The sequence below is a fragment of the Erinaceus europaeus genome, unplaced genomic scaffold (assembly GCF_950295315.1).
Source record: "Erinaceus europaeus unplaced genomic scaffold, mEriEur2.1 scaffold_551, whole genome shotgun sequence".
Lineage (NCBI taxonomy): Eukaryota > Metazoa > Chordata > Mammalia > Eulipotyphla > Erinaceidae > Erinaceus > Erinaceus europaeus.
In genome coordinates, this window is record NW_026647505.1 from 57,186 (window position 1) to 81,316 (window position 24,131).

The 24,131-nt window shown below is 46.7% G+C and overlaps 1 protein-coding gene across 2 annotated transcripts; it reads right to left on the reverse strand.

Annotated features, from left to right (window-relative positions):
- Positions 1-685: 685 nt before the first annotated feature.
- Positions 686-23,790, reverse strand: LOC103125188 (galactoside alpha-(1,2)-fucosyltransferase 2-like). 2 transcript variants are annotated; one of them, XM_060184088.1, is made up of 3 exons: positions 23,603-23,790; positions 20,987-21,080; positions 686-2,119 (listed from the first exon to the last, which is right to left on the reverse strand). In XM_060184088.1, exons 1-3 carry the CDS (start codon positions 23,711-23,713, stop codon positions 1,101-1,103), a joined length of 1,224 nt encoding a protein of 407 aa, XP_060040071.1. In that variant the 5' UTR covers positions 23,714-23,790; the 3' UTR covers positions 686-1,100. The 2 variants fall into 2 exon arrangements, with proteins under 2 accessions (XP_060040071.1, XP_060040073.1); XM_060184090.1 differs by lacking the exon at positions 20,987-21,080.
- Between the last annotated feature and the right edge of the window lie 341 nt (positions 23,791-24,131).

A 24,131-nucleotide genomic window follows, 5' to 3' on the forward strand; every position in this document is an offset into this window, starting at 1 on the left:
AGGACCGGCGTAAGGATCCTGGTTCGAGTCCCCGGCTCCCCACCTGCAGGGGTGTCCCTTCACAAGTGGTGAAGCAGGTTTGCAGGTATCCATTTTCCTCTCCCCCTCTCTGTCTTCCCCTCCTCTCTCCATTTCTCTCTGTCCTAACAACACCACCACCACCAACAATAACTACAACAGTAATAAAAAACAACAACAAGGGCAACAAAAGGGAAAATAAATAAATAATTAATTTAAAAGGGGGCTGGGCAGTAGCGCAGCGGGTAAAGCACACATGGAGCAAAGTGCAAGGACCAGCCTAAGGATCCGGTTTGAGCCCTTGGCTCCCCATCTGCAGGAGATCACTTCACAGATGGTAAAGCGGGTCTGCGGGTGTCTTTCTCTCCTCCTCTCTGTCTTCCCCTTCTATTTCTTCTATGTCTTTCCCCTCGATTTTTCTGTCCTATCCAGCAGCAACAACAACAAGGGCAACAAAAATGGAAACAAATGGCCTCCAGGAGCAGTGGATTTGTAGTGCAGGGGACCAAGCCCCAGGGATCAGCCTGAAAGAAAAAAAAATTAAAAAAAAATTTTCCTTGTGCCTCAAAAGGAACCCATGAGAGGAAGGAGCTGGTAACAGCATTTAGAGCACGGCAGCCTGGGCAAGTCGGTGGCAGGTGGGGTGAGGATTACACACAGAGGTGTGAAGCCAAATGTTCCAAATTTTATAGTCTTACAAACCTATAGTAAATCAATATAGTTAGATTTTTAAAAAAATCAAGAAAAGAACTTCTTTCTGCTTCCTGGAGAGGTTGTCTTGAGTGTGCCACCAAATTATTTGGCAGCCCTCCAAGGACTGTGAGGAAAGCGAGTCAGGAGACGATGGGGTAGAGGTCGCTGGTGATGGTCTCCGTAGTTGAAGCCACAATCCTGGCCATGTGTCACATCCGGTTGTTGTTGGATACACAAAAATGTGTTTTTTAAAGAGCAGAGTTGGGATATGTGTTACTTGCAGCCTAAAGCATTCTAAAATACCAAGAAATGGTCCAGAGGCACATCACCATGCACTCCTGGTGCCCTGGGGGTGGAGGTGGGGCTCAACGGGGGACAGAGAAAAGTTATCAGTGCTTGAGGAGTGGGGACAGGTCTGCCGGGATCCCAATCCACTCTGGCAGGAAGGTAGCCTCAGGCTTAAAGATGGAGAGGAAAGGGGAGTCTGGGAGGGTGTAATTGGCCAGGTAGATGGTCTGTCCCCCTGTGAGGTAGCCTGCCCAGACCCCAAAAGTCCCAACGGTCATGATGGTGTGGTTACACTGCATGAGCAGCGCAAAGTCCTTGCTGGGAGAGCCCTCCAGGCCATTGCCAGCAAACACCACATCCCCACGGGAGGCATCAATGTTGTCTCGGCACCAGGCCATGTCATTGCTGGTCACCACGAACAGAGGGGAGCTGTGGTGGGTGCGGAACCAGGCCAGGGCCTGCTGCAGGTAGCCCCTGTCAGCCACCACGCCCCTCCAGACTTTGGGCATGAGGTAGACATAGTCCCCCCTGCGCACATGCACCCCCACAAAGGTGCTGGGCTGGCTCCCGTTCACCATCAGGCCTCGCAGCAGCCTCTGGGCCTCCTCCCTCAAGTGGTCGTGCAGAGTGAACTCATGCAGGATCTCCTGGCGCAGGTGGTGGTAGAAGGTCCAGGAGCAGGGGTAGCCCGTCAGGCGCACATACTGCCCTGGGATGTGGCGGTACTGCTCCTCCATCCAGTCGTTCAGTTTATAGTTGCTCCATGGGAATAGGCTGGCTGTGGTGCCGTGCAGGATGGGGAGGCTGATTCTGAAGAGGGGGGCTAGCCAGTCATGCATCTGGGGCGGGATGAAGGCTGGGCGCCCATTCATCTTGGCCAGTGCGTACAGCGTGGCGTACTCCCCCATCTGGTTCCCGAGGCGGCCTATGGAGTTGATGGTGAACATGCCATCCTGGGCCAAGTCATTGGGCGACAGGACCACAGGGGCTGGGTAGAGCAAGGACGTGGGTACCTGAGCCAGACGCTGGTAACTGTAGAAGAGGATGGATGCCAAGAAGATGGTGAGGAGGAAGCAGACGATGGAGAAGGAAGGACAGGTGACCCAACACCTTGAGATAGCTGTGAAGAGGACAGAGGACATGACTGTCAGTCACTCACTGTGTTCACTCCCATGCCTGGTGGGCAACATGGCACAGACCCACTGTGTGACCTTTGTCAGGTTTCCTCAGCTCTCTGACTCCCAGCTCCCTTGTCAGTATAGGGGCCGGCAGATGTTACCTGACAGAGCATACTCCTTACTATGTGGGAGGGCCTGGGCTGGGGCCTTGAGACCCTTATGGAGCTCGACGTATGGTCTATGATGTGGTACTGTGTTTTTTTTTCTCTCTCTCTCTCTCCCTCTCTCTCCCTCTCTCTCTCTCTCTCCCCATCTTTTCTCTCACTCTCAAATAAAGACTTAACCAAAACTGCATAAGTGGTGGTGGGTATGGGGCTAGGCCCTAGATATACTTTAAAAAAAAAAAATCGGTCAATATTTAACTCACAGAAACTGCCCTCACTTGATCTAACCAAACAGAACAGGATATATAGGGCAACCTCTCAAAAGGCTTAAGGACCTAGAGGCTGAGGTCCAAGAGATAAAGGAAGTGATCATAGAACTTAACCAGCACCTTAAAAACAAGAAGAAGCAAAGGCCTGTCGTGATCTTGACCCACCCTAATTCCTCTGCATCTTGCCCTGAGGCCCCTATTTTGGCATCTTGCCCTGAGGCCCCTATTTTGGCAGACACGTGTCCGAATTCTCCATTGGACTCCACAGCCACTTCTTCGGCCACCCCCATTTTGGCAGACACATGACCGGAACCTCCTGCTGCCTCCACGGGTGCTTCTTCGCCCACCCCCGTTTTGACAGACACATGTCCGAATTCTCCTGTAGCCTCCAAAACCACTTCTTCAGCCACTTGTCCAGAAGCTTCCACTTCGGTGACTCCTCCTACCGCTACACACTTATCAGAGCAAGTCCACACATTTCCGGTCAATGTTGCCCCCAACAGACAAAAACCTCAGGCCTGGTATCCATATTCTGCCACAAACCTGAAGGAACTATGCCAGGCTATCAAGGATGACGGTGTTCATGCCCCATGCACCAGGTCCATTTTACAAGGCCTGCTTCAGAACTTTAATACCCCCCAAGATTGGAGGGATGTAACTCGCGCTACGCTCCCAGGCCCCCTCTTCCTGCAATGGGAGGCATTCTTTCGCGACGAATGTTTACAACAATCGCGGAAAAATATTCAAAATCAGCCAGAGGGGAATTTCGATGCATTGTTTGGAACAGGCCAATTAGAAACAGGGATTCAACAGGCGGAAGCCAAGTTTCCACCGGGGTATTTTGATCAGGTACGCCTGTGTGCATTAAAAGCATGGGAGCGATTAACACCACCTATGGGAGCGGCCTCAGCCCCCATTCTCTCCCTTCAACAAGAACCTGATGAATCCCTCGCTAAATTCATTGCCAGGGTCCAGTCGAGTTTGGAAAGGAAGATTTATAATCCTAACGCTCGTTTTCTCCTCCTGCGATCCATAGTCTGGGATGGAATGCTTCCGCATTTTCGACAGGCCTGTATCACTCTTAAAAACGAACACCTAGATACTTGGATTATAGCTACACGGGATCTCAGATAAAGCTCTTTTCAAGGACCTATGTTACAGGCCTATGCAGCTACCTTACATAAGCAAAAAGGGGCTTGCTTTCAGTGCGGTTGCCAAGGGCATTGGCGTAACCAATATCCAGAAAATAGACTGCGACCCCGCCTCCAGTCAGGGCAACCCCACTTCCAGACAGGGAATCAGAGACCACGAATGCCTTGTCCCAGATGCCAGAAAGGATTTCACTGGAGGAGAGATTGTTGGTCAAGGTTCCATAGGAACGCATGCCTCTGCCAAATGTAAACAGGGATTTAAACTAGGTGTGGGGCTTCCCTTAGCCCCGCCCCAAGAGGGAAGGAAGCAGGTCGCCCACTTGGTGCTGTACCCTTCTTCCACAAACAGAAGGCCAGCTTGGGACCCAATCCATCGCTACACCCACCACGCCAAGTAACAATAACAGAGGGTGAGCAGAAGGAGGAACCCGTGGTATATGGGAACTTCCAGCATAGAAATAACCGGCTAGAGCAAGAGAACAGCTCGAATTCGGAGCCTGAGATTTTATGGACCACCCCTGTTTTAGAAAGGGGTCACCCAACTATGACAGTAAAGATTGGTAATATTCCTTTTAAGTGTTTGATTGACATGGGAGAAGATAAGACAATATTAAGACAAGCAGAGGTTCCCCAGAGTTGGGAACTCCTCCCAGGACCACACTTACATGGTGTTGGAGGATTGACTCAGGCATTCCGCACACGAGATTCCCTTGTGTGGGAAGATCCAGAAGGGACTACCGGACGCTTTCAGCCTTTAATAGCTGATATAATTAGACTTCCGGAGGTGGAGCTACGAGCAGCAGATCGCTTTCTCTCCTCTCCTCTCCTCTCCTCTCCTCTCCTCTCCTCTCCTCTCCTCTCCTCTCCTCTCCCGGATCAACTAGGAATACCAAAGGAGACCACCCAGACCGAAACAAGACAGGACTAGAATGACCACAGAAACCCAGTAAATCACCCGTGAGTACAAACAAACGTGGCTGGTGACAGAGAGGAGAGAGGGGCCTAAGGAGAGATTAAGTGACTGCTAACAGTTCGACAGTTTGTCAGTGGAGACACCACCTCCAGTCTGCTCCACCAACAAGGGGACAGCTGAAGGGAAGAAAGGACTCCACAGAGACTCACCAAGTGCAACTCTGAGTCTCCATTGCTACTACCCTCAGAATCTGGAGCAGCAACAGGGAGGGAAACCAGGGGACAGAGATCTAACCGGGAAACTCAGGAGAAGACGGATACCTCAGTGGCATAGCTGAGGGGCTGTGAAAGTCTCTTTGCATAACCACTGGATTATCTCTGCCACACCCTGCTTTATCTCTGGGTCAGGAGTCAGTGATTAAGCTAAAAAGCCTATTGATAGTTTAAAAGCCCTCAGGCTCCCATAGCCTACAGGGAAAAAAAAGGCTTTTACACCACTGAGCTCCAACTCAGGGATTGAAAAAACTGTTAACATATATAAAATGGTTAAAACAACAAGAAAAAATATTGGAGACTCGAACCAGGACAAGAGTCCAGCTAAAAGTCCTCCAGAGGGTGAAGCACAAAACAACGAGTTCAACATCCAAACATTAGCTAAGGAAATAATAATAGGAGTGAGTAAAGAATTTGAAAAAATTGTAATCAGAAATGCAGGAACAACAAATGAGAATATGGAAGAAAATTCTAATTATCTCATGGTTATTAGAGAGCTGAAAGCTGAAATCGCTGAGCTAAGAAGGCAACTAGCTGAACAAGCTAAAACAGTATCAGAGCAGGGCAACAAAATAGATGAACTCCAGAAAGCAGTAGAGGGCAGAGAGAATAGAATCAATGAGGCTGAAGACAGAATTAGCAAGACTGAGGATGAATTAGAGACAACAAAAAAAGAAGTAAGAGATCTCAAAAAGAGATTAAGAGATGCTGAAAACAACAACAGAGTCCTATGGGATGACTTCAAAAGAAACAATATACGCATTTTTGGCTTACCAGAGGAAGAAAGAGAAGGAGAGGAAGAAAGCGTTCTCCAGGCCATAATAGCTGAAAATTTCTCTAGTCTAGACAACACCAAAGACATAAAGATTCAAGAAGCCCAGAGGGTCCCAAACAGAATTAACCCAGACCTAAAGACACCAAGACATGTCATACTTAGATTGGAAAGGAATAAGGATAAAGAAAGGATCCTCAAGGCTGCAAGAGAAAAACAAAGAGTCACCTACAAAGGAAAACCCATAAGATTAGCAGCAGACTTCTCCATACAAACACTACAGGCCAGAAGAGAATGGCAAGATATCTATCGAGTGCTCAATGAGAAAGGCTTTCAGCCAAGAATACTATATCCTGCTAGATTGTCATTCAGACTAGATGGAAGCATCAAAACCTTCTCAGACAAGCAACAGTTGAAGGAAGCAACCATCACCAAGCCTGCCCTGAAAGAAGTTCTGAAAGGTCTCCTATAAACAACCAGACCACCACAAATAGGACATATATCAAAACACTCTAAAACTCTACAAGAATGGCGTTAAAATATCTTCAATCTTTTATATCAATAAATGTCAATGGCCTGAATTCATCTATTAAAAGACACAGAGTAGGAAAATGGATCAGAAAACACAACCCAACAATATGTTGTCTACAGGAAACTCACCTAACGCAACAAGACAAACACAGACTTAAAGTGAAAGGATGGAAAACTATCATTCAAGCTAATGGCCCACAAAAAAGGGCAGGAACAGCTATTCTCATATCTGACATGATAGACTTTAAAATAGATAAGATTAAAAAAGATAGGAATGGACACTACTTAATGCTCAGAGGATCAGTCAATCAAGAGGACTTAACAATTATTAATATCTATGCATCCAATGAGAAGCCATCTAAATACATCAAACTTCTACTGAAAGAGCTACAGCAATATATTAACAGTAACACAATCATAGTAGGGGACTTCAACACCCCACTATCTCAACTTGACAGATCATCCAGGCAGAAAATCAGTAAAGACATAAGGGAGCTAAATGAAGAGATAGATAAACTAGAACTATTGGACATTTTCAGAGTCATTCATCCCAAGAAACTGGAATACACATTTTACTCAAATCCACATGGATCATTCTCAAGGATAGACCATATGTTAGGCCACAAAGACAGCATCAGCCAATTCAAGAGCACTGAAATCATCCCAAGCATCTTCTCAGACCACAGTGGAATTAAACTAACACTTAACAATCAACAAAAGATTAGTAACAGTGCCAAAATGTGGAAGCTCAACAGTACACTTCTTAACAACTTCTGGGTCAAAGAGGAAATCAAGGAAGAAATCAAAATGTTTCAAGAGTTCAATGAAAATGAAGACACAAGCTATCAAAATATTTGGGACACAGCTAAAGCAGTCCTAAGAGGGAAGTTCATAGCTATACAAGCACACATTAGGAAACAAGAAAAGGCACAAATAAACAGCCTGATTGCACATCTTAAAGACCTAGAAGAAGAACAACAAAGGAATCCTAAAGCAACCAGAAGGACAGAAATTACTAAAGTTAGGGCAGAAATAAATAACATTGAGAATAGGAAAACCATACAAAAGATCAATGAAAGTAAATGTTGGTTCTTCGAAAGAGTAAACAAAATCGACAAACCTTTAGCCAGACTCACAAAACAAAAAAGGGAGAAGACCCAAATAAATCGGATAGTAAATGAAAGAGGAGATATCACAACAGACACTACAGAAATTCAACATATCATGTGAGGCTTCTATGAACAACTATATGCCACCAAGCTAGAGAACCTGGAAGAAATGAATGATTTCCTAGATACCTACCAACTTCCAAAACTAAGTAAAGAGGAAGTGGATAACATGAACAGGCCCATCACAGCTAATGAAATTGAAACAGTTATCAAAAATCTTCCCAAAAATAAAAGTCCTGGACCAGATGGTTTTACAAATGAATTCTACAAAACTTTCAAAGAAGAACTAATACCTCTACTTTTAAAAGTCTTCCAGAAGATTGAAGACACTGGAATACTCCCTGCCACCTTCTATGAAGCCAACATCACCCTGATACCAAAAGCAGACAGGGACACAACCAAAAAAGAAAACTACAGACCAATATCTCTGATGAACATAGATGCGAAAATATTGAACAAAATTCTAGCCAACCGGATACAGCAGTATATCAAAAAAATTGTTCATCATGACCAAGTGGGGTTTATCCCAGGTATGCAAGGTTGGTTTAATATACGTAAATCAATCAATGTGATCCACCACATCAACAAAAGCAAGACCAAAAACCACATGGTCATATCAATAGATGCAGAGAAAGCCTTTGACAAAATACAACATCCCTTTATGATCAAAACACTACAAAAAATAGGAATAGATGGAAAATTCCTGAAGATAGTGGAGTCTATATATAGCAAACCTACAGCCAACATCATACTCAATGGTGAAAAACTGGAAGCATTTCCCCTCAGATCAGGTACTAGACAGGGCTGCCCACTATCACCATTACTATTCAACATAGTGTTGGAAGTTCTTGCCATAGCAATCAGGCAGGAGCAAGGAATTCAAGGCATACAGATTGGAAGAGAAGAAGTCAAACTCTCCTTATTTGCAGATGACATGATAGTATACATGGAAAAACCTAAGGAATCCAGCAAGAAGCTTTTTGAAATCATCAGGCAATACAGTAAGGTGTCAGGCTATAAAATTAACATTCAAAAGTCAGTGGCATTCCTCTATGCAAACAATAAGTTAGAAGAAATTGAAATCCAGAAATCAGTTCCTTTTTCTATAGCAACAAAAACAATAAAATATCTAGGAATAAACCTAACCAAAGAAGTGAAAGACTTGTATACTGAAAATTATGAGTCACTACTCAAAGAAATTGAAAAAGACACAAAGAAGTGGAAAGATATTCCATGTTCATGGGTTGGAAGAATTAACATCATCAAAATGAATATATTACCCAGAGCCATCTACAAATTTAATGCTATCCCCATCAAGATCCCAAGCACATTTTTTAGGAGAATAGAACAAATGCTAGAAATGTTTATCTGGAACCAGAAAAGACCTAGAATTGCCAAAACAATCTTGAGAAAAAAGAACAGAACCGGAGGCATCACACTGCCAGATCTCAAACTGTATTATAGGGCCATTGTCATCAAAACTGCTTGGTACTGGAACATGAACAGACACACTGACCAGTGGAATAGAATTGAGAGCCCAGAAATGAGGCCCCACACCTATGGACATCTAATCTTTGACAAAGGGGCCCAGACTATTATATGGGGAAAGCAGAGTCTCTTCAACAAATGGTGTTGGAAACAATGGGTTGAAACATGCAGAAGAATGAAACTGAATCACTGTATTTCACCAAATACAAAAGTAAATTCCAAGTGGATCAAGGACTTGGATGTTAGACCACAAACTATCAGATACTTAGAGGAAAATATTGGAAGAACTTTTTTCCGCATAAATTTTAAAGACATTTTCAATGAAACAAATCCAATTACAAGGAAGACTAAGGCAAGTATAAACCTATGGGACTACATCAAATTAAAAAGCTTCTTCACAGCAAAAGAAACCACTACCCAAATCAAGAGACCCCTCACAGAATGGGAGAAGATCTTTACATGCCATACATCAGATAAGAGTTTAATAACCAACATATATAAAGAGCTTGCCAAACTCAACAACAAGACAACAAATAACCCCATCCAAAAATGGGGGGAGGACTTGGACAGAATATTCACCACAGAAGAGATCCAAAAGGTCGAGAAACACATGAAAAAATGCTCCAAGTCTCTGATTGTCAGAGAAATGCAAATCAAGACAACAATGAGATATCACTTCACTCCTGTGAGAATGTCATACATCAGAAAAGGTAACAGCAGCAAATGCTAGAGAGGGTGTGGGGTCAAAGGAACCCTCCCTACACTGCTGGTGGGAATGTCAATTGGTCCAACCTCTGTGGAGAACAGTCTGGAGAACTCTCAGAAGGCTAGAAATGGACCTACCCTATGACCCTGCAATTCCCCTCCTGGGGATATATCCTAAGGAACCCAACACATCCATCCAAAAAGATCTGTGTACACATATGTTCTTGGCAGCACAATTTGTAATAGCCAAAACCTGGAAGCAACCCAGGTGTCCAACAACAGATGAGTGGCTGAGCAAGTGGTGGTATATATACACAATGGAATACTACTCAGCTGTAAAAAATGGTGACTTCACTGTTTTCAGCCGATCTTGGATGGACCTTGAAAAAATCATGTTGAGTGAAATAAGTCAGAAACAGAAGGATGAATATGGGATGATCTCACTCTCAGGCCGAAGTTGAAAAACAAGATTAGAAAAGAAAACACAAGTCGAACCTGAAATGGAATTGAAGTATTACACCAAAGTAAAAGACTCTGGGGTGGGTAGGTGGGTGGGGAGAATACAGGTCCATGAAAAATGATGAATGAAATAGTGGGGGTTGTATTGTTAAATGGGAATCTGGGGAATGTTAGGCATGTAAAAAAAAAAAAAAAGAAGTAGAAACGCAAAGCAGAAATTGACTGAGTTTGGAGTATGGCACCAAAGTAAGAAAGCAGAAGTACACTAAAGTTTGCAGTGAGTACCCTCCCTAACACTTCCTCTCCACTTTTGCAAGCTTTGGGTCCATGATTGCTCAACAATTTGTTTGGCTTTGTATGTTAACTCTCTTTTCAGTCACCAGGTTCCAGGTGTCATCAGGATGCCGGCCAGACTTCCTTGGACTGAAGACCCCACCAATATGTCCTGGAGCTCAGCTTCCCCAGAGGCACACCCTACTAGGGAAAGAGAGAGGCAGACTGGGAGTATGGACCGACCAGTCAACGCCCATGTTCAGTGGGGAAGCAATTACAGAAGCCAGACCTTCTACCTTCTGCAACCCACAATGACCCTGGGTCCATGCTCCCAGAGGGATAGAGAATGGGAAAGCTACTGGGGAGGGGGTGGAATATGGAGATTGGGCGGTGTGAATTGTGTGGAGTTGTACCCCTCCTACCCTATGGTTTTGTTAATTAATCCTTTCTAAATAAAAAATAAAAAATAAATTAAAAAAATAGCTGATATAAGCACCAATTTATTGGGAAGAGACTTGCTGGAATCTTTAGATGTAGTGATATCCTTAGACACCTCTGCAGGACACCACACTCACTCCTGTGAGACTGCTAGACCCAACCAGCACCCCCAATACTAACTGCCACTGTTCGTAACAGAACTCCCCACTTAGATTGGCTTTCTAATGAGCCTGTCTGGGTGGAACAGTGGCCTTTGCCTAGGGAGAAGCTAGAAATTTTAAAAGAACTCGTCCAAGAGCAGTTATCTTTGGGACACATTCGTCATTCTCGGAGCCCATGGAATACTCCAGTCTTTGTGATTAAAAAGCGCTCAGGAAAATGGCGCCTCCTCCAAGATCTTCGTGCAGTTAATAAAACCATGCAGGTTTGGGGCTCCCCCCAAAGGGGTTTGCCTCTTGCTTCCACGATTCCCACAGGAATTCCAATCATAGCTATTGATATACAGGATTGTTTTTTCTCTATTCCCTTACACCCACAAGATTGTAAACGTTTTGCTTTCTCTGTTCCTTCTATTAATAATGCCAGCCCTGCCGATAGATTTGAATGGGTAGTACTGCCCCAGGGCATGGCTAATAGTCCTACTATTTGTCAAGAGGCTGTTAAATCTGCCCTTTTCCCATATATTCATAAGGGCCTTAAGGTTTTTCATTATATGGATGACGTGTTAATATGGGGAGAATTAGATACAGATCTCTCCGCCCTACGTGATTTTCTAATCCCTGCCTTAAAGAGAAATGGACTTAATGTAGCTCCTGAGAAGATACAGCTAATCCCTCCAATATCTTTCTTAGGCTCAGAGATTTCCCTAACGCAGATTCGTCCTTTAAAACCTTGTGTTACTTTTCCTTCTGATCTCACTCTTGCTTCTTTACAAAGTTTTCTTGGAAATTTGAATTGGCTTAGGCAGTATCTTTATCTGCCTACGAGCTGCCTGCAACCACTGTTCAATCTGTTAAAAGGAAACAAACAGCCCTCCTCAAAGCGCATCTTAACCCCCGAAGCCTCCTTGGCACTGGAAAAAGTTAACCAGGCTCTCCAGGACATGCACCTCGTTCGGTTCTCCCCCTCCTCTCCAGTAAATCTTCTAATCTTTAACTCCACCCCCACGGTAGTGGGGACATTGTGGCAGAAACATGGCGTTCTCGAATGGCTTCATACGCCAGTAGGCGGAGCTCCAAGACTCCTTACCGAGATTGATGCCTTAGCATTTATGGTTCGCCAAGGAAGAAACAGATCGGTTCAGGTCTTAGGAAGGGAACCAGATTCAATCATTCTTCCCTTTTCTCTCACTGATACAGAATGGCTCATACGCCACCATTCTCGTTTTGCCATAAGTTTAATGGGTTTTCCAGGACAATTAGATAATCATTTTCCCTCTAATAATTTGATAGCTTCTTTACCTCTGTTGCCTCTACTAGTACCTAAACTTTTCTCTTGAGATCCCAACCCCTCTGCTCCTACAGTGTTCACTGATGGTGGAAAAAAGGGAGCTGCTGCCCTTATATATTATCCAGACCAGCGATACCCCAAACCTCTCTTTACTGAACTTCCTGATAATTCCCCTCAGTACAAAGAACTTTATGCTGTTTTCCTTGCATTAAAAGTTGTACCAGAATCCTTCAACCTTTTTTCTGACAGTGTGTATACTGTTAACTTACTTCCATGATCTTATATAAGAATTGATGACAACCCACTTTCTCCTCTTTTAATTCAAATTGCCTCTATGCTCTGTTCTCGAACCCAACCACTGTATGTTCAGCACCTACGTTCCCACAGCCCTCTTCCTGTTCCCCTGTCTGAAGGGAATGCTGCAGCCGACCACCTTGCCTCCACAGGAATTCTCCTAGCCTCTGTCTCTAATCCTGCTGACTTTCATTCCCTAACCCATGTTAATCTTAAAGGTCTTCGAGCTTCGGTATGATATTTTTGCTATATAGAGACTGCTACATGAGGTCACATAAGATGACCTTTACACGAAATTATAAAGATACCTAAACCAATTATAATCATTGAGTTATCAATTGTAGTAAACTTCTAATTTGTTACAAAGTTTTTTCATAAGTAATTGACTACAGCTATGACAAGCCTTCGCATGAAGAAGCATCTGCTCATATAGAATCCCCAGAAATCCATCTTGGACCCCTGACCTCTGACATCACCCACAATTACAGCCATCCCCCGAAACCCATGATGTGACCTGACACGATCTGGAGAACCTGATTCACAGACTCCAAAGGACAAGACTTTCCTACTGTCTTTCTCTCAACCATCGGTGTCTGCTCTTCCTGCTTCTGTTTCGCCCATCATGTTTTGGCGGTTCCAGGTCACTCTCTACAGAGAAGAAAAGTTCCAGTGGCTGTCCTCCTCCATCAAGATATAGACGTGTGGCATTTATTTCCTGGCCGTTGACATTGGACTGATGCTTCTATAGAACTTTCTGGACACTCCCTTTATACTGCTGGACTTCTTGAAGAATGACTGTAGCAGTTCATAGAACTTTCCACCAGCTAACTCGAGATTTTGCAATGCCAGATCACCCCTCTAGCACCTCGGCTTATCAGGCCCCCACTCCTCCACCCATCAAGCTCACTCTGTCTCTTTCTACTCTTACTTATCCCTCCCTGTCTTGTGTTAGTTCTTTTTGAAAACACTTACACACTATCATTCTGCTTTCTTCCCAACAAGTTTCTGTTTACCCCTACACTGCTATTCCCCTGACAGAGATGAAGCCTTTTACAGACATTGACCCAGTTATTTATGGCCATTAAGTAAGAGGGAGATGTTGGGGAATTGTTGAGGATATGGTTGAGCTTAGAAGGGCTTGAGCCTGAGGGGTGTGTCAATCCTGTTAGTCTCTCTCTCCACGGAGAGGTTGAGCAAGGAGGGACAGTAGAACCCCAAAAAGGTGTGCCTCTTATCAGTCTCCCTGCCTCACAAAGTGCCCCACACTCCTGATAATATGGCAAATAGTTAAAAAGAAAGGGGGAGATGTTGGATAGTAAGCCAGCTCCCCCTGGCTTCTGCTTAACCATATGCCTATATAGGGATAGATTTAATCCCATTCAAAGCTTTGATCTATTTACATAAATCACCTTTACATTTACATAAAGCACTCCCTCCAGGGCATTGGTGGTTCAGTGATAGGATTCTCGCCTGCTCCGCCCCCTCCTTGTCACACTCTGATTTTCACCAGTCACTTTTCTTTCCACCCTCTCTATATCACATCCTGTTTCCACCCTACTTGGAGAGTATAAAAACAGCTGCTCTTCTGATTAAAGACACTTGGAAATTGCTTTCCGGCTCCAAGAGTTCCAGAGTGTCTGATCCCTCTCCCATGCAGCAGCCTAGATGGGCTCCAGTTGAGTTCTCTCCAACCCAGAGAGCACTAGCTCGGAAAGAAGTACCCTCAGGCTATCCCGGCACACCCCAACAGCTCACAGCCCAGGCAGGCCACGCGATGCTGAGGACAAGGACATGCCCCAGGCTAGACGGTCGGGTAGGTACAGATACAGGTTCTGCTCCTGTGGCCTCTGGCACCTCCTCGCCTGTTATTCTACTTCCTGGGCTTCAGTCTCCTCCTCTGTGAAACAGGACTGACCACAGCACCCACGTAACCTGGGCTGGGGAGACAGTCTGCCATGGGGAGAGTTATAAGGTGCAGGAGATTCCTGCTGGCCACACAGTCTGTGACACTCTTGCCCCTGAGCCTGGGTGACTTGTGACAACAATGAGTTTTGGAGGAAGTAACCTCATGCAATTTTTGAGCAGTTTTTTTTTCCCTCTTTTGCCTCCAGGGTTATCGCTGGGGCTCAGTGCGCCTGCTGCTCCTGGAGGCCATTTTTCCCATTTTTATTGCCCTTGTTGTTCTTGTTGTTGTTGTTGGATAGGACAGAGTGATATTGAGAGCGGAGGGGAAGACAGAGGGGGGAAGAAAAAGACAGACACCTGCAGACCTGCTTCATTACTTGTGAAGTGACCTCCCCTGCAGGTGGGGAGCCGGGGGCTCAAACCGGGATCCTTACACCTGTCCTTGCGCTTGGCATCATATGCATTTAACCCACTGGGCCGACCCCCCCTCTGGAGCAGCTTTTAAGGCAACTGCAGTACTCCCAGCCTCAGTCATGTTCTCTCTACCTGCTGTGTAAAAGCTGTAGGGTTTCTGTATTGATGTCTGGGCAGGATGACGGCTGGACGCCCATTCACCTTGGCCAGTGTGTACAGCGTGGCATACTCCCCCATCTGCTTCCCTAGGTGTCAGCAATTCCCGGCCTTTGGAATTGATGGTGAACATGCCCTCCTAGCTAAGGGTATGGGGGACAGGACTTCGGGGGCTGGACAGATCCAAGGCACTGACACCTGAGCCAGGTACTGGTGCTCATACAGGAGTATGCACGCCACAAACATGAACAGGATCAGGCACATGCCGGAGTAGAGAGACCCAGTGGTCTGGCGTCTCAAGACGGCTGAGGGGAGGAGAGGACATGAGTGTCAGCCAGTCATTCACTCTGTCCATCCCTGCCTGTCCAGTGCTCGTCAGGCTGGAGGCTCCCAGGCACAGACCCAGGCCTGCATGGAGTCCCAGCTCCTCCCCTCACCTAGTGTGTGTGACTTCAGTCAAGTTACCTCACCTCTTTGTACCCTGGTTTTATCCTCAGTTAAATAAGGCTGATGAGGTGGGGCCATTTGCAAGTGCTGAGAGGTGACAGCCTGGACAATGAGAACTAGAGGACACTGTCTCATGAGATAAAGGGAGAGTGTGGTGAGGCAGCTCACTGGGGCACCAGCTTTGGCATGGTCTGGACCCCAGTTTGAGCCCTGACCCCCACCACACTGAAGGAAGCTTCTGTGCTGTGATCTTGTACTTACTCTGCCTCTCTGCCTCTTCTGTCTCTAAGACAGAAAAAAAGGAAGGAAAGATGGAAAGGGAAAGGGAAGTTAAAGGAAGGAAGAAAGATAGGTATGTGTTAGGAGACTTGATTTCACTAGCAGAGGCATCTGAAGCAAGAATAAACAAATGAAACTTGGTAAATTACTGAGCTGTTACACTTCCAGGGGCCGGAGCATGGCACACCCAGATGTGTGCACACATGATGCAATGAGGAGGGACCTGGGTTCAAGCCCCTGATACTTCGCAAGCAGTGAAGCAATGTTGCAGCTGTGTCTCTTTCTCTTTCCCTCTCTATCTTCTCCTTTCCTCCCAATTTCTGTCTATAGCCAATAAATTAAATGAAGTATTAAAAAAAAAACTTCCACAAAGATAAAAAGGGAACCTAGCAGCTGGGAGATATTTACACACAACATACCAGACAGGAATTGATATAAAAACATATAGAAAGAAATCAGGGGCCAGGTGGTAGCACACCGAGTTAAGTGCACACAGCACGAAGCGAAAGGATCCCCTGGTTCCCCACCTATAGGAGGTCACTTCACAAGTGGTGAAACAGGTCTTCGAGTGTCTATTTTTCTCTCCCCCTCTCAGCCTCCTTCTCCTCTCTCAATTTCTCTCTGTCCTATAAAAGAAAAAAAAAAAGGCCCCACACCTATGGACATCTAATCTTTGACAAAGGGGCCCAGACTATTACATGGGGAAAGCAGAGTCTCTTCAACAAATGGTGTTGGAAACAATGGGTTGAAACATGCAGAAGAATGAAACTGAATCACTGTATTTCACCAAATACAAAAGTAAATTCCAAGTGGATCAAGGACTTGGATGTTAGACCACAAACTATCAGATACTTAGAGGAAAATATTGGAAGAACTTTTTTCCGCATAAATTTTAAAGACATTTTCAATGAAACGAATCCAGTTACAAGGAAGACTAAGGCAAGTATAAACCAATGGGACTACATCAAATTAAAAAGCTTCTTCACAGCAAAAGAGACCACTACCCAAACCAAGAGACCCCTCACAGAATGGGAGAAGATCTTTACATGCCATACATCAGATAAGAGTTTAATAACCAACATATATAAAGAGCTTGCCAAACTCAACAACAAGACAACAAATAACCCCATCCAAAAATGGGGGGAGGACTTGGACAGAGTATTCACCACAGAAGAGATCCAAAAGGCCGAGAAATACATGAAAAAATGCTCCAAGTCTCTGATTGTCAGAGAAATGCAAATAAAGACAACAATGAGATACCACTTCACTCCTGTGAGAATGTCATACATCAGAAAAGGTAACAGCAGCAAATGCTGGAGAGGGTGTGGGGTCAAAGGAACCCTCCTGCTCTGCTGGTGGGAATGTCAATTGGTCCATCCTCTGTGGAGAACAGTCTGGAGAACTCTCAGAAGGCTAGAAATGGACCTGCCCTATGACCCTGCAATTCCTCTCCTGGGGATATATCCTAAGGAACCCAACACATCGATCCAAAAAGATCTGTGTACACATATGTTCTTGGCGGTACAATTTGTAATAGCCAAAACCTGGAAGCAACCCAGGTGTCCAACAACAGATGAGTGGCTGAGCAAGTTGTGGTATATATACACAATGGAATACTACTCAGCTGTAAAAAAATGGTGACTTCACCGTTTTCAGCCGATCTTGGATGGACCTTGAAAAAATCATGTGGAGTGAAATAAGTCAGAAACAGAAGGATGAATATGGAATGATCTCACTCTCAGGCCGAAACTGAAAAACAAGATTAGAAAAGAAAACACAAGTCGAACCTGAAATGGAATTGGCGTATTGCACCAAAGTAAAAGACTCTGGGGTGGGTGGGTGGGTGAGGAGAATACAGGTCCATGAAGGATGATGAATGACATAGTGGGGGTTGTATTGTTAAATGGGAATCTGGGGAATGTTATGCATGTACAAACTATTGTATTTACTGTTGAATGTAAAACATTAATTCCCCAATAAAGAAATAAATTATTTAAAAAAAATAAAGAAAGAAAAAAAAATCAAAAAGTGGTCACAGGAGCAGTAGATTCCTAGTGTAATCACCAAACCCCAGCGATAACCCTGGAGGCAAATAAAATAAAGTACGTTAAAAAAAAAAAAAGAGGGCAGGGGTAGACAGTATAATGGTTATCCAAAGAAGACTCATGCTTAAGGCTCCAAAGTCCCAGGTTCAATCCCCTGCACCACCAGAAGCCAGAGCTGAGCAGTGCTCTGATAAGAAAGAGAGAAAGGAAGAAATCATACAATTAGTAACATTAAAAAAAAAAAAAAAAAAAAGCAATACAAAAGTGGGCAAAAGACTTCAGTGAACAGTTTTCTAAGGAAGACTAGTGTCTTCCTTACAGATGGCCCACAGATACATGAAAAAAAAAAGTCCCACATCAATTATTATTAGAGAAATACAAACAAAACACAGTGAGATACCACCTTAAGTGCATGATGATGGTCTATATCAAAAAGTGTTGGCAGTTGGAGCAGACTCTCTGCCTGAGGCTCCAAGGTCCTAGGTTCAATCCCCAGCACCACCATAAACCAGAGCTGAGTAGTATTCTGTGGGGGGAGTGTTGGCAAGTATGCTGAGGAAAAGCAACTCCGGTGCACTGCTGGTGGGAATGCAAAGTGATGTCGCCCCTGTGCTAAACACTCTGAAGAGTCCTAACACTGATCTAGATGGAAATACCTCAGGTTTTGGCAATACCACTCCAGATCTGTCATCAAAAAGCAATCCCACACTCATTTGAAAGGATATAATTGAGAGACACCCTCCAGCCCCACCTCCAGCAAGCAAAACAGAAAGTCTCTTTCCCAAGAGGGGAATGATCTCTTCTGGACTCTGGCTGCTTCTCTCCTTCCTCTCTTCTGGAATTTTCCAGGTGCTAACTGGTAGCCTGGGTCCAGGAAGAACAAAAGGTGGAAGTAAGCTTCACTCTAGGTAACCGTAGCTTCAGAGAGACTTAGTCTCCTGTGCAGGGAGGCAAATACTGCTGAGACCTAACCCTTCCCAGAGGCAGCCTGTGAGCTCTGCCTAGGAGATGCTTATCTCATGCCCTCTGGGCTCACCTCTGCCCCACCCCCCTTCCTTTTGCTCCAAAACATGAGTCCTGCTCTACTGCTCCCTAAAACAGAATCAACTACTTGGGAGTAGAGGGAGATAGCTCACCTGCTAGAATGCACACTGGAGGACCTGGGTTCAAGCCCCTGGACATCATATGGAAGCACCAAGCAAAGGAGAAGCTTCCCAAACACTGGAACTGTCCTCTCCCTCTCCTTTAAATTTATTATCTTTATTGGATAGAGACAGGCAGAAATCGAGAGGGTATGGAGAGATAGAGAGGGAGAGAGACAGAGAGACACTTGCAGACCTACTTCACCACTCACAAAGCTTTCCCCTACAGATGGTGACTGGGGGCTCGAGTCTGGGTCCTTGTGCATCATAACGTGTGCTATCACCTGGCCCATCTTTCACTCTCTATCTGGAAAAATGACAGGACTTGGGCAGGGGTAGATAGCATAATGGTTATGCAAAGAGACTCTCAAGCCTGAGGCTCTGAAGTTCCAGGTTCAATCCCCTGTAGCACCACCACCATATACCAGAGCTGAGCAGTGCTCTGGTAAAAAAAAAAAAAAAAGAAAGAAAGAAAGAAAGAAAAAGAAAAATATAACAGGAGTCCACTCCTAGAGAGTTCACTCTTGGAGAGAGAGATTCGAGCAGGTTAGAAACTCCAGTGAAAAATAAATAAATAAACTGAAAAATTAATTGTTCCAGGAGTTGGGCGGTAGCGCAGTGAGTTAAGTTCATGTGGCGCAAAGCGCAAGGACCGGCATAAGGATATAAGGATCCCGGTTTGAGCCCCCGGCTCCCCACCTGCAGGGGAGTCGCTTCACAGGCGGTGAAGCAGGTCTGCAGGTGTCTATCTTTCTCTCCCCCTCTCTGTCTTCCCCTCCTCTCTCCATTTCTCTCTGTCCAATCCAACAATGATGATATCTGCCGGGATAGCCTGAGGGTGCTTCTTCCCGAGCTAGTGCTCTCTGGGTTGGAGAGAACTCAACTGGAGCCGATCTAGGCTGCTGCGTGGGAGAGGGATCAGGAACTCGTGCCGCACTAACTTCGCAGGAGATACACTCTTGAACTCCCAGAGCAGGAAAGCAATTTCCAAGTGTCTTTAATCAGAAGAGCAGCTGTTTTTATACTCTCCAAGTAGGGTGGAAACAGGATGTGATATAGAGAGGGTGGAGAGAAAAGTGACTGGTGAAAATCACAGTGTGACAAGGAGGGGGCGGAGCAGGCGAGAATCCTATCACTGAACCACCAATGCCCTGGAGGGAGGGTGGTGCTTGTTAACAGTGGTTATGTAAATAGAATGCAGTGCTTATGTAAATAGAATAGTGTTAAGCAGAAGCCAGGGGGTGCTGGCATACTATCCAACAGATATCAATAACAACAACAATAACTACAACAATAAAAAACAAGGGCAATAAAAGGGAAAATAAATAAACATAAATTTTTTTTTAATTAATAATTAATTGCTCCTTTTCAGAGTCACCTCTCCTTAGGGCTTTAGGCTGTAAGCCTGAGCAGGGCAGAGGCCAAGCCTGCACTCCTCTGGTTTGTGGTGTCACTGTTCCAAGTCCTTTCTCTTGCTGCTGATTCTTCCTCACCGCTTCCTTTCAAATTCAGTCCTGGCCCCTGCTGAGCTTGTGGAAGCAGGAGAAACTCCTACAAGCTCCAGGCAGGATGGGATCTAAACTATACCACAATGAAGGCACTGAAAGTCAGTCAAAAGTACTGTGCCCCAAGCTCTCAGATCCTTGCTCTTAATTTTAGACTAAGTAAAGGAGTTGACAGCAAGGTGGTTGGAAACAGATAAAAATCTGGGGTGGGGGAGCCTGGCTTGAGCTGTGTGGGGAGTAGGGGTCAGTGGGGGGGGGGGGGCTTACTTTCCCTTCTGCTCACAGAAACCACCAGGTCGGACACCTTCTCATCACCACCTCTTCCCCATCCCATCAGCTCAGGAAGTGCCCTCCATCAGGTTCTTCAAGAGACTTTTAGGACTTCAAAGTAACTTGGCTAACCTACAGCTGACAGAAAATTCCAGAAAGGGGGGGTGTGTGGTGCAGGGGGGGATGGCGCTGGGTCACAGATCTAGAAGTCAACATAACACCTCAGTGTCAGAGGGCAAGTCAGCCCCTTCCAAGACAAGACCACATCATGAGCTGAGCCTGATGCCACCATCACCCACAGTCCGGCACTGTGGGGCACCCCAGACCCGAGAAGCCCACCCCCCACTGTCCAATCCTACCTGCCTTGAGCCTTCTATGCCAGGCTGCTTCTGAGGCTCCTTGGGGGGATGCAGTGTCCCCTACAGTGAAGGGGAGTGAGCCTGGTGGGGGTTCCTGCATGGAGAGGAGCTGATATTGGCAGGAGCTCCCGCCCAGAGCCCACACTGGCCTGGGGCCCCAGCACAGCCACTCACTCCTGAGAGCACATGCCCGCCCTGCCGCCGAGCTCCTGAACAACAACAGGACCCACCAGAGCTACTGAGGAGACAACCGTAAATGGGTAGGGTGGCAGGAAGGGGAGAGGAGAACTCACAGAAGAGGCAGATAAAGGGTCACCAGTGGAAGCCCCCAGTAATACAGGGAGACTCACAACCTATGGCCCAAAGTGCTAAGGCGAGAACAGACACCCTAGGCATACCCAGCGAGAGAGGAGTGCCGAGCCAGGCCTTAGCAGAGCAAAGCAAGGGGCCTGCAAGTCTCAGCTAAGAGGCAAGATGGCACCTCAGACTCCCTGGGAGGGGCATCCGGTGCCACCTGGCATCCAGGTGGGGAGGGGTTGAGAGGGTGTCTGCACATGGCAACTGCGGTGGGGACCCTAGGGGTGGGGGAAATTGGGATGGGGAGGATGTGACCCCACCCAGCACAACCAAGGCCTGACATACTCCCAGTCTGGCTCCAGACTCAGAGCCAGGGCCTAAGCAGCAAGTCCCCTTAGGGCCCCAGAATTCAGTGTCCCCCTGACCAGGGAGGGAAAGGGGGTGCAGACCAGCACTGATCCTCCCTAGCTCCCGACACCCCAGAGAAGTGAGGTGGACGTCTGCTTCTCCCAGATGCCTTGGTACCTGGCCCTGTCCTGCCTGTCTCTCTCTTTCTCAGAACCCCCCACCCACAACAATCCCCCCCCCATCTGATGCAGTGACCTCCAGACCAGAGGAAGGGGACTCAGGTCCCCACACCCAGTACCCAGGATAGCAGTGGAAGGGTGCTGAGTAGAAGAGAGGAGACTCCTCAGAAATGCAAATACAAGGGGACTGGTAGATAGCATAATGGTTATGCAAAAAGACTCTATTCCCAAGGCTCCAAAGTCCTAAGTTCCATCTCCCATGCCACCAAAAGCCAAAGCTGAGCAGTGCTCCGGAGTTTCTCTCTGGGTCTTTCTTACTCTCTCAAAAATAAAATAAATAAAATATAAAAAAAAGGAAGTCCAGGGAGTCAGGCAGTAGCGCAGCAGGTTAAGCACATGTGGCCCAAAGCGAAAGGACCAGCATAAGGATCCTCATTCAAGCCCTCAGCTCCCCACCTGCAGGGGAGTCTCTTCACAAGCGGTGAAGCAGGTCTGCAGGTGTCTTTCTCTACCCCTGTCTTCCCCTCCTCTCTCCATTACTCTCTGTTCTATCCAACAATGACAATATCAATAACAACAACAATAACTATAACAATAAAACAAAGGCAAGAAAAGGGAATAAATAAATATAAAAAATATTTTTAAAAAATGAGTCAGGCGGTAGCACAGCAGGTTAAGCACAGGTGGCTCAAAGCACAAGGACCAGGGTAAGGATCCCGGTTCGAGCCCCCGGCTCCCCACCTGCAGGGAAGTTGCTTCACAGGCAGTGAAGCAGGTCTGCAGGTGTCTGTCTTTCTCTCCCCCTCTCTGTCTTTCCCTCCTCTCTCCATTTCTCTGTCCTATCTGCCAACAATGAAGTCAATAATAACTACAACAAGGGCAACAAAAGGGAATAAATATTTAAAATAAATAAATAATAAAAGAAATCCAAACAAAAGGTCCTCCCCGCGAATCTCCCAGGGGACCCCACGCACCTGTGATCCACACTGGATCTCAGTCCCCAGCAGCCCCAGCAAGCTCCTTAGCTGGCTCTCTGGGCTTAGGGCCTAGGTGGGAAAGGGTTAAGAGTGGACAGGGACTGGGCAGGGTGGTGGGAGGCCCCGTGTTTGGCATAATCCCTTCCATGCCCTGGGTGTGGAGAACAAGGTTAGGCCTCCACGTGGGAAAGGGCCTTGCTCTGATCCCCATGGGCTGGGGTCTGGCCTCCTGCTTCTGATCCCCCGCCACTGCCAGGAGCCCCCTCTCCCTCTCTGCTGCCCTCCTCTCCCCACCCACCAGCCCCAGGCCCTCAGGCTGCCTGATCCTCCCTGCCTGGGCCTCAGAGTCCACCTGCCTGGCTGGCTGGCTCCCGGGAGCTCCACTCCCCCACACCACGGCCCTGTGGGCTCCCCTTGAACTGCCTCTTCTTTTTTGAGACTCCTTTCCCAGCCCTTAGCCCTTCCCCTTCTCCAGGACTCCCTTCTCCTCCTCCTCCTCCTCATCCCTGTGCCTCTATCCTTGGCTCCAGGTCTTCCTCAGGCCTGCTCTCTGGTCCCCTCATGCTCTCTCTAGGCGTCCCCATCTGTCCCCTGGCTACCCTCCCCAGGGCTCCCTCCCCCTCGACACTGATGGATGGCTCTGGGGTGTTAAGCTGCTGATTAGTTCAGGCGAAATTCTTGATTTTGTTGTGTTCTCCCCCCTTTGGGTTATGTAAACAGGAATTGTGCCCAGATGGAACTATTTTTCGCTGGCAGCAGCCATGGAGAGGGCTCGGGCTGGGCTTCCTCATGGAGCCTGAAGAGGCAGGACTCACCTGGCAGGCAGGCAGGCTGGGGTCCTTCCTGGACACAGGGCTCGATGTCCCTCTGATCATTATTACAGTCCTCTCTGCACCTGGGTAAGAGACCAAATGTGCGGTGGCCATGATGACAGGGGCCTGGCAGACGCGGAGAGTCCAAGCGCGGGGAGCCAAGTGATGGGCTCTGCTGACAGAGATCTGAAGGCCTCATCCACTGGGGTTTTCGGAGACAACTTCAGACTCGCTGGCCATGTGAGATGCGTCACCTCCTCTGATGACACACACAGAGTGCGAGTCCCACCGGCAGGAGCAAACAGGCCCCACCCTCACTCCACCAGGCCTGGCCTCTCAAGCCGCTCCAGTCAACAAGCCCCTTGAATGTCCCCAAAGCAGCCACCACTGAACCCCATGCAGTAGAAACCTCACTGGGGTGAGTTTGGCACACATGGTTGAGCGCACACATTACAGTGTGCAAGGACTTCAGTTCAAGCCCTGGTCCCCACCTGCAGGGGAAAGCTTCAGGAGTGGTGAGGCAGGGCTGCAG